General features: G+C 37.6%; 1 protein-coding gene across 8 annotated transcripts in view; it reads left to right on the top strand.

Moving 5' to 3' along the window:
* Positions 1-665: 665 nt before the first annotated feature.
* ankhd1 (ankyrin repeat and KH domain containing 1) overlaps positions 666-11,500 on the top strand; it is a 41,597-nt gene continuing 30,762 nt past the window's right edge. For all 8 annotated transcript variants that reach the window (XM_014006121.1, XM_014006120.1, XM_014006122.1 and 5 more), the window contains exons 1-2: positions 666-1,113; positions 4,562-4,715. In XM_014006121.1, coding sequence (XP_013861575.1) covers positions 835-1,113; positions 4,562-4,715 — 433 coding nt within the window. In that variant the 5' untranslated portion in view covers positions 666-834. The remainder of the gene's footprint in view (positions 1,114-4,561; positions 4,716-11,500) is intronic.

Genomic DNA, 11,500 nt, shown 5'->3' with positions numbered 1-11,500 from the left:
CTTTTGTTCAGATGAAGCAGTATTGTGCTAGTTTTTGAGGGTGTCATATAGATTTACTCCGTTCACCTGAAATAAGCGATAACTCAACAACATTCAAACAAATTCAAAGTATTTTTAATGCATAACACCAGGTTCCAAGGATCTTTATATTTCTGAATTATAAAAAGTTGTCAAACTCTTATTTTGGGCATACGCAATAGTTCATTTTCTTATCTGCAAGTACAGTGTTTTGTACATATGAAAGCAGGACTTGACAAACAAGCACTAAGGTAATTTATGAATAATTATATTAAAGCAAAACATTGCATCTCATGCAATTATGTTATATCTTGATAGACTTTATGTCATGTAAAATTACACTTAACAGGTCAATTACCTTTACAGAAGCTACCTGGAAACTTCAAGCATAGTCCTTAAATGTAGTAGATTTCAAGTCATGGTTTAAATAAACTAATAAAACTAGTAACTAGTTAAGTTAGCCTACCATGTCGTGCCTTGACGTTCCTTCCACAGCCTCGTGATATTGGTAAACCTAACGTTACGTTGCGGTCTCATCTTTGACGGACGCAAATTTCGACCAATTGGAAAGGGAGTTATTTCCTGCTGAACCAATAGGATTGACGGGATCCCAGCAGGGGCGGCCTTTCTGAGAAACAGCGCGTTAGGTTGTTAGAAAGTTAATGGCTGGGGGAAAGAGAACCTCCTCAACCCTCGCTTCGGGAGAGTTTCTGGATTCCCTGAAGTAAAGATCACGCAAATATCTTTTAAGAAAGCGCCTGGACGGACGTTTAAGACAACAACTCGCTCGTTAACATACGTACCGTGAGCACAAGTATGCAGGATGCAGTAGCCGGGACGGCAATGCTGACGGACGGCTTCGAGGACGAGATTGACTCGGTGACTCCTCGCTCCCCAGTGGCAGGGATGGGGGTAGGAGCGACACCAGGAGGAGTCGGACTGGGGAGCATTGGTATTGGTGTTGGTGGAAAGAAAGTGCGTTTGTACGGTGAACCAGGCGGACCTGCCGCAGAAAGACTGGATTTCAAACTTGCGGCCGCGGCCGTCCTCTCCTCGGGTCCGGGYTCCGGCAGCGAAGAAGACGAGGTTTCAGAGGTAGCTACGCTAAAAGCTAGTTAGCTAAGCCTAACCAGAGAGCGAGAGAGGCCGCTGAAATTACGTTCAATTACCCAACACTGTGGCGAAATAGTACCTGTTCTCAGCTCAAACGCCTATATACTGTTCGATGACGGTAATGTTTGGTGAGACAAGGGTGTTTATTCACGCCAACTGGCTGAAATGTTTTATTTATGCTGTGGCCACGGCCTAGTTCGGGTGGAAGCGACGACGGCCTCGTTTGGTGCTGTCGTCTCCGCAACACCCATCACAAGTTTGTAGGCTTCTAGCCGACCAGCTTTCCCAGCCACGGCTTATGTAAGATGTCCAGAACCACCTCCCGGACGGTAAAAGGCCAGCTAAAACACCAGACATTTCATAGTTTTGGTGCAATTACGTCACTTTTCAAAATCATGTAAATTAACTTTGATCTTCCCCTCAGCGAACTTTTTAGTCCGTTCAGATCAAGGGTTAGCTATCGTTACAATCCTCTAAAACTAAATATAAAATGTCTAGAGTCGTTTAACCATTTGGAGTCTCAAAAAGAGCAAGTAAACAACTTGTAAAGTTCGACATATGCTTTATAAAAACACTAGCTTACGTCGTAGAGTACAATAAAAGCSGCAATGTAGGGGTAGCCTACAGTAGCTTAAAATTGAGATAAAATACACTTTTTGTAGAACTTTGAAAGTTTTATTTTATTTTATTTTTTTAACAAATTTGTAGGGAAACTGTCACCCATTTAGAAATGAAGCATGTAAATGCAGCCTAAGAGTCAGAAACTTAACCTTGGTGACTTTGTATTGCGTAAATTTTGTGCACGTGTTGCGTAAATATGATCATATTGTCAWTTATAAATGTAAACATTGCTCATTTTCATATTACTTTGGTTTACAGTGACATGTGGCTCTGGAGCCATGAGTTGCTGACCACCTGGTTAGATCATTTTTTAACAGGCAGCTCCAGTTTTACCTCAAAATTCTGAAAAATAAGCATTTTTTTTATCATTAGCCTTGGCTGGTGGTTTGACTTTCACCAGTATCAACTTGATTTGTCTCCTCACATTGGAGAGCATTTTGAATATATGTTGAGAGGTGTCCAAACTCTTTATATCCCACATGGGGACCAGTGTGATGACATCTCCTCAGCTCAGTGTTGGACTTGTTTATCGCCTCYGCTGCACACTTTATGAGAGTTAAAACAAACAAAAAGTTTGATATGCAACTTCATTTACCATGAGATTTAGAGAAATTACTTATCAAACGCAGATTCATAGTACACATATTATTTAATGTAATTATTGTGATTCAGAATAGTGAACTGCGTAACCACGTCATTTAATCAAGGTTATCGTTGCACAAATTGACAAAGGTGCAAACAGAAGTGGAATGCATTGTTAAATATCAAATATTTGTGCTGAACAGAACTTATCAGGTCTACATGTTTGCATTTTCGTAAACTGTTAAAGGTGATGCCGAATTAACAGCCATCAAATTGCTGTTGAAGTGAGGAAAAGCTTGGCCTTGCCCACAGTTGGACATTGTACCTGTTGAGCGGTCTCTGTTATACTTGACTAACATTTGACCCGTGGATTATCTGTCTGAAAACCTAAAGTCATGACAGTCAAGGATGTCATTGTCAGCTGACACCACTTGTCAATATGATCTGGCTGTTTTTGTTAGAGCATCAGCTTCGTTATAGCAGCAGCAGAAGAAAATGTCATGTTTGTCAAATAGACGTCAGAGAGGAAAAGCCCATCTGTGATGCAAAAATGGAGCGTTTGTTGTTGTTGTGTTCGACACCGGTGGAGAACTTGCTGCTCTGGGCAGCAGCTAAAATCTGAGCCCCAGGATTAAGCAGATGCCATTCTAGGCCTTTCCAGCTCTCTGGATACCAACACTGTGGGAACTGTAGTTCATTAATAGCGGAGACTGATAGCCATTGTTTATTATGACGGCCGTCTTTGAACTACAGCTCCCATGTGCTGTTGTGCTCTATAGTATAACTGAATTCCTTCAGGTTGCCCAATGTTTACTCTCTGTCCCCACTGAGGCAGATCCTCTAGGCCTGCTTCAGTTCATGTGGACACAGATTGTTTTTACTACTTCAGGTGTTGAAAGCACCTGTTTTCAAATTGTTGAATGCTAGGGATTCATGAATTATCCAAATTAGTTGTAATAAAAATGTTTTTGTGGGTCATTAGTAAAATGGCTCAGGTGCTGTCAACAGCGGATTTCTGTAGAAATAAAACAACAAATCATTTCAAATGACAGTTTGCTCTGAAACCTAAAATTTTATCAGATTATCTGAAATATTAGTGAGATTTCTGTACAAAATTAGTATTTTGTAGGTGATTAAATTTTCTGCACATAGATGCAGTGCTAGTCAAATGTTTGTAGCGGTGGGTGTTTCCACATTCAAAGCACTTTTAAGACATTTGATGTTCAGCTTTAAAGAACGACTGGATGGATCTGGTAACAGTATAATTTCAGTACTCACAGACCCAGCAGTGAGTAGTTATCAATATCTATCCAGCCTGAGAACACACTGGTTGAAATGTTTGTGTATGAATTGATCTTTAAGTAATTGCAAATTTTTATTTTATTTTATAGATTTTATGGATATATTTATTTTTTATCCTTTTTTATATTTTTATTGTCTTATTGTTTTAAATGTACATAATGGACACAAAGTCTGCTAATAAAGTTTGAATTGAATTAAAAGGATAATTATATATAAAACTATTCTTCTGAAGTGTAAACAAGGTGTCTTGAGTTATTTCTCAGTAACATGGACTTACAGTTTGCAAAAATATAAATAATGTTCACTAATGGAAGAGCTGCTGAAATTCTTTAAATCATATTTTCGATTTTAGTCACATTTACAAGAACACGTTAATGCTAAAGCTAGTATTTATATTTTTTGTCTATTTGCTATTTCATATGTTTATGGTTGTATGCCTCATCTGGGCCTCACCTTATTTTTTTTGTTTCTGGATATTTTTTGTTTACATGACAACTAAGTGTGCCAAAGCTCAGGTCTGGACTGTGCTGCTCCACTTGGACTGCTGACTCTCAGCTGAATCTGTGTGTAGGGGTTATAAGTCCTCAGCATCACACAGTAATTTCTGTACTCCAGAAATCATAAACAAAGAGCTACATGATGTCTTTTTTTATTTGTACACAGTGGATTCTTTGTGGTGTAGGACTACTTTTATACTTATTAATGTAAATAATATACGGAATGTTTTGGAAACATTTTGACGTCATTTTACTTTAAAATTATTTCTATTTTACAACCAGTAAGACAGATATTTTGGGCTGTGGAATTTTTCCTGGTCTCTTGTGTTTTACTTGTTTTTAAATCAAATTCATGATTTGATTAAAAGCTAAGTTGAAAATCAATGTGAAGAGTTATCTCCTGACCTTTTTATTTTCCTGTCTCCAAGGTGGAGTCCTTCATTTTGGACCAAGAGGACCTGGATAACCCCATTATGAAGACAGCTTCGGAGTTGCTTTTGTCCAGCGCCACAGACGGAGTAGATCTGAGGACTGTAGATCCAGAGACACAGGCTCGACTCGAAGCTTTACTGGAAGCTGCAGGTATGACTGCTTTGAACTGAAATCAGCTTAGTACTAAACACAAGTTAATATCACTTTAAACAATGTCTTTTTGGCCACACCTTTTTTTAAATGTAACGTCGTAAGTCGTGCATTAACATTCACTAACTTTTTGTTAGTAAATCCACACCCTCTTAAACTGATTTTGTTCCCCCATATCTTTAGAAATATGAGATTAAAAGGAGACATGCACATTATGCCCCCTTTTTACTAACCAACACTGTTTTTGGAGGCTTTTTTTTGTGACAGTATTTGGTCAGAACAGTACAAAGGGGAAGAAGAACATCTCATTTGTCTAACAATCTGTTTAGACATTTATTGAAGGCAGAAAATTTCACGATGCAGTGACCCACTCAACTCTGCCTCCCCTCTCRCTCCCTCTGATTCTGCCTTTTTTTGAGGTCGGTACTGTTCAATAACCCTTAAAGCATGTTGCACAGGAACCAACCCAGGAGCTGACGCATGCACGCACAAATCAAGCTCAGACAACTACACCAAACAGATAGAAAAATACTCGACAGGCAGGCTCATGCTCAAATATATTCCCTTTGTCTGAGGTTTGATCACAGCAGTCAGTATTGCATATTTATTTTTTAATTTGGTGAATGTAAGTCTTTCAACTTAAAAAATTCTAAGAAGTCAAATTTATTTATTTTTTAGTTGGATGTAAAACTTTTTTATGTCTTAAGTAACACTTCTGATAAGAATGCTTAAAATGTTTCAGACTTCCTTTTAAAACAATTGGAGATAAATGTGGAGATGTTTATAACTCCAAATAAGTCAAATGGTTAAAAACATGTCTGCTTTTTGGAGTAAAGATAGGGATGATAAATAAAGATCACCCAATTCTGTTTGTAGCATATCAGGAAGTAGTTTTGTCAGTGATTTGGTTAATTTTGTGTAATTAGAACTTGTAATATCCGTTTAAGAAGGTCTGTATACATTAATCCAGTAGGGGCCGGCGTCCTGGCCTCATTTGGACCTGTGAACATTACCACTCAGATTAACGCTGTAACGCATCGCATGCACAGGGCTTGTGTTCAACAGCTAATGGCTAATCTCACTTTAGTCCCCTTTCACCTGGGCTAATTCTGCCAGGAGAGAGTGGTAACTTATATAATCTGTTTTATATTTCTTAAAATCTCTTCTTATATGTTTAACACTGATTGAGATAGCACTAATATACTGGTTGGATATTTTATGGTACACAGGAGGATGTAGTGACCATGGCACAAAGATTTGGACAGATTTTTATTTATTTACATATATTTTATTTTTAGCCTAAACAAAGTATAAATAATACAAAAAAGGCTTGTTTTGCACCATCACTGGGAAAGATGTCTGCTCTGTTTTTTTTATACTCAAGACCATCTTTTATAGTTGAAAAAAGCCATTTAATTTTTTGCATGGTAAGTTTTCAGTTTTTTATTTTAGTTGCCTGCCAGGACATGAGACACCATTATAAGAAAAAAAAATGTTTCCAGTGTTAATTTGATTTTTGCAAAAATAATTTTAAATAAGGCTGATCCATAGGTCCTAAACCTCTATTGTTATGATGTGTCATTGTTTGATTTTAATTTTACCACAGTCAAGTGGGAGAAGAAAACAATGTTTGTTACTTTTGGTTAYAACACTTATCTTGTGGAGAATGTWGTGAGGTTTAAAATCTAATTGGTTCAAAGGGTTCAAGTTAGTTTGGAGAACATTAGCAGACTTTGGCTACGTTCACACTGCAGGTCTTAATGCTCAGTTGTGATTTTTTGAAAAAATCCGATCTTTTTGTGTGAACGTTCACATTACATTTTAAATGTGACCTGCATCAGACCCCTGTGTGAACGCTCCACAGCACTGATGTGACACGCATGCACAGTAAAAGACGTGACGTCTCATCAGCCGACTTGTTTGTTTACAGAGCTAGCATGGATGCTACATTTTGCACATCGAATCAGAAGTTGTTGTTTAATCAGAGCCGATTAAATAATTATCTGACCTGCTTCTTTAGTTCAGTGTTTATATCTGAACCTGCCTCTGACCGGGATGCTCCAGTGAAGCTTTTTTTTTTTAAACGAAACTACGAGCTGGAAAAAAGTATCGACCGAGTAGCTAACTTTAGGATCGATACTCTCCGCGACCCAGGCTGGACATCGTTATTATCATACTATCTACGTGGAAAATGAAAAGTAAAAAGATGAAGCAAATGGACTTGTGTTTTGGAGCTGTAAACACACGGAGCTACAGATTTAAACAGCGAGACTTGAGGTTAGTGTCTTATCGATCCTTCACCCCCTCCTCACTGATGAAAAAGTCAGATGAATGTGACATGAGCGTTCACACTGCAGTCACTTTGAAAACATCAGATATGTATCCGATTTAAAACCACATACTGAAACGGCCTGGGTCGGATTTGAAAAAATCGGATTTGTCTCGTTCAGACTGTCATAAAAATCGGATATGAGTCAGATGGGTCAAAAAAATCAGATTTGGGTCGGATTTGCCTTCAGTGTGAACGTAGCCCATGTCCTGATGCATCTCCGTAATCCAGGTAGAATAAAAAGATGTAGGTCCTCTGGATGGGTTCTTTTGAATCCAGGAGAGCCAAATCTTTTGTTTATTTTTTTATTAAAGAAGAACCCATCCAGAGGACATACATAACGTTTTAATTTATTTATTTTTTTGATATGCAGAATTTGGTTCATCATAAAAAAGATTTAACAACCGGTCTGTGTGATGATCTTCTGGATAAATTAAACCAACTGGCCATATCGTGGGTGTGTGGTAATCTTCCTGTAATTTGTACCACCTGTCAGCTATGGCCAGTTTAAAGAGGCATCATAAGCAGAGTGTGAGTATGATGGGCAGTATTAAAGCTAAAACAAACCATCGTTTCATGTCTGCTGGTAAATATACCTGTTATTGCTTAATCATCTAAAGATTAATCTATTATTAGGCTTACTAGATGATTTTTTTTTTTATAGTTCAGCTAGGGCTGGGCCATATCATATCATTCACGATAATAGKGGTGAAAAAAACTTGCCCGGGAAAATAAATAATATCATTATATGCTAATTTCATGACCAACATCATTTTGCCCATGTCGGAGAGCCTGCTTGTTTTCTGTTGCGGTCTCGTTAAAGCCGCCCAGATGCTGCTTTCAACAAATCAAACGAACCCCACAGCTTTATCCAGTCAGAGCAGAGCAGGGCGGGTCTTTCTGATGTCGGTGCAGCAGTCTGCAGGATAAACACCGGTCAGCCTGCAGCTCCTCTCCTGAGCGAGCAAACTGCGTCCTCCATACTTCGCTCCCGAGCTACCCGAGACGTTGGTATCCAAAATCTAACCCACGATAAGTTTGTGTTCAGAGCGTCGTTCTTTAACAGATATGTCCAACTTTGCTCGCGTGACCAAACTCATCTCCTCCACAGTGCTGTTACAGGAGCGCAGCGTGCACATGCTGTTCTGTGAGAGACTTTCAGCTCTTCCAAAATAATAACTCAGATGAACACTTGTTTGCCCCGTTATAGAAAAGATGAGTCTCTGCTTAGCGTTAGGCACCACATCTGACCCCCCCCCCCCCCCCCAAAAAAAAAGCAAAAAAAAAACCGCTATGTTCTTTTTGTAGTTTATTTTTTGTAACTTATCTTATATGTAAAACCATACTGTGACTGAACTACTCTGTGATTCAATAAATGATCAAATATGAAGAATAAATAGTATTAAATGATTACATGAGCTCTCTAAATATCTTTTTGAAATAAATTGTTATTTTAATAGAGAAATCAGTCAGTCTAACGAATAAAAAATGTATTTATTTTGTGAAGTACAAAAGGCATATTTGATATATTTTTTTTWAAATTTAAAGTTATAGTACATACATACATTATGTGTTTGCACTGAAAAGTTATGGAGATGGTTAAATAATTGTATGACTATATCTGACTCAAGTCTTGCCAAAAATGTTTATTAAATATATTAAAAACACTAAAATGACAAATATAAACTACAGAAAAGCTGTTCAAAATCTAAACTGTGTACTTTGACTAAAAACATGGACATAGTTTATTATAGTGTTATGACTATACTACTACTGTACTGTGTACTTGTGTGTGGTGGTGGGTGGTAAGAGTTATCAAGTATTTATCGTTAGAGGTAAACTGGTCAATATATCGTGATGTTGGTTTTAGGCCATATCGCCCAGCCCTAAGTTCAGCCATATAGCCACAAAACGTGTTCCATTTGAGTCAATCACTTTCTATGCCAAGATTTGCTTACACAATAAAGCTGGCATCACTGAACAGCTTGAGCAACTGTGACTGTTCAGTTTTAATTATTTTTAAAAGGATAATAAGTACATATATACAGTTAGGTTCATATTTATTAGGACAGAGACATTTTCCTAATTTTGGTTCTGTATATGATCATGATAGATTTTGAACAAAACTTTTTAGATGCAGTTGAAGTTCAGACTTTCAGCTTTAATTCAGTGGGTTCAACAAAATGATTACACAGAAATGTGAGGAACTAAAGCATTGTTTTCAACAAAATTCCTTAATTTCAGAGGCTCAAAAGTAATTGAACAGATTAAATAAGTGTAAATAAAATGTTCATTTCTAGTACTTGGTTGAAAAGCCTTTGTTGGCCATGACTGCCTGAAGTCTTGAACTCATGGACATCACCAGACGCTGTGTTTCCTCCTTTTTAATGCTCTGTCAGGCCTTTACTGCAGCGGCTTTCAGTTGCTGTTTGTTTGTGGGCCTTTTTGTCTGAAGTTTAGTCTTTAACAAGTAAAATGCCAATTGGGTTGAGATCAGGTGACTGACTTGGCCATTCAAGAATATTCCACTTTTTTGCTTTAATAAACTCCTTACTTTGGCTTTATGTTTTAGGTCATTGTCCATCTATATTATAAAATGCTGACCAATCAGTTTGGCTGGATTTGAGCACACAGTATGTCTCTGAGTACCACAGAATTCATCCAGCTGCTTCTATCTTGTGCAGTGCTGGACAATATGGCTAAAAAGTATATAACAATATAACTTCTAAATACAGTTGATAGAATGATAGAATATTATGAATAATTAAAAATATCAGAAAAACTGATAAGAACATAGGGCTCTGGACCAACTAATTCTATGACTTGAAATTTTAATGTAATCATCTCAAGCTAAATGAAATGAAAGAAATAAGTGCAATTGTTGGGCTGAACATTTCGCGTTTGAATGTCTTTCAGGCTACATATGCCCCTCAGATGGCCAACTCCGGTAGTTTAGCCTTCTGGATCTTTGGCCTTGGCGTTAAATGTAATCAATATAAAATGGAGACACATCTTTGTTTTAATATGGGGCAAACATTAATATAGTTAATTATGACCCCCACACACGAAGCGTAAGTGGGAGTCATATTGTTTTCGTGCTATTTATTTATTTATTTATTTATTTATTTTATTTTATTTTATTTTATTTTATTTTCAGTGATTTTTGGTCAACCGTAGCACAAAACGGCTGCACCGGTCAACATGAAATTTGGCAGGGCTGTAGATGAGTTCGACCTACACTGCGCCAGTCCATGGTTTTGTGATAGACCCCATATTTGAGGAGGGGGCTCCTTTCAAAGTGGGGGTGTTTGGACATGCAAAAATGCTTATAACTCAGAAACTGTTCAACATAGGAGCTTCAGATTTTTTTTTTTGGTTGTTTAGCTCTGATGAAGCTGTATCCATCAGGCCCACCAATCAGTGCCCCCGACCCCCAATTTATCTGAAAAGTGGGTATCTGGACATATAAAAATGGTTATAGCTCAAAAACTAGTAAACATAGGAGCTTCAGATTTCTTTTGTTGTTTAGCTCTGATGAGGGGCTATCCCACATCTATCAGGTTAATCAAAGGAATCACCCACACCTGCCATGAAATAGCCTTTGAGTCATTTGTCCAATTACTGTTGGTCCATTTAAAAGGGGGGTGGGTATAAGTTCAATGAGTTGAACTCCTAAACCCTTAATGCGGATACCCTCAAACAAAAGCTGAAAGGTTGGACTTTATGTTCATGTCTATTATACACTGCCTGGCCAAAAAAAGTTGCTACCTGGATTTAACTAAGTGCTATGATGTGGGATTGCTGCAGGTGGTCAGGTCTAGGTTCAGCAGCAGTCTGTGCTCAAAGAATGAGGTCAGCTGACTACCTGAATATACTGCCCAGTAGGGTTGGGCATAATCGTATTGTTTGCAATTAATCGTCAGAAAAACATTAATCGATTATTTTTTTTTGCCACTTGACGATTAATACGATTAATGCCACGAGGCAGCAGACTGACTGGGGATTTCCCGTCAGTCCCTTCGGTGCTCCTCTCCGCTTCAAATAGGATGAACGTTTAAATAAAAGTTCTGTAATTTATTTGTCAACACAATTTAAAATTTGATGTATAGTCTGAAGTCTGATTTTGACACAATTTGGAACAGATTTTTACGAAGAGCAAGTCTTTCCCTCTAAATTGGTCATGTGACTAGGACATATTGTTCCTGATAAAGTTGTCAAAATAACGAGATTTAACACGTTCGCGAGTTAAATGTTATTGATTTCAACTTTAGTAAACATCTGATCATCCCTCAATGAGTCTTGTATGGAAGTAATTGTTTTTGTAAATTAATATCATTTATTTTAGATAAAACTTTACTATGTTACTCATTGGTAGGCCTGTCACCATAACAAATTTTGCTGGGCGATTAATTGTCTCACAGATTATTGCGATAAGTGATGATATTGCCTGGTGACC

Source organism: Austrofundulus limnaeus, unplaced genomic scaffold (genome assembly GCF_001266775.1).
Source record: "Austrofundulus limnaeus strain Quisiro unplaced genomic scaffold, Austrofundulus_limnaeus-1.0 Scaffold34, whole genome shotgun sequence".
In the NCBI taxonomy this organism is placed as follows: Eukaryota; Metazoa; Chordata; class Actinopteri; order Cyprinodontiformes; family Rivulidae; genus Austrofundulus; species Austrofundulus limnaeus.
Note: the sequence above shows the minus strand (reverse complement) of the source record. Positions and strands in the feature narration are given on the sequence as shown.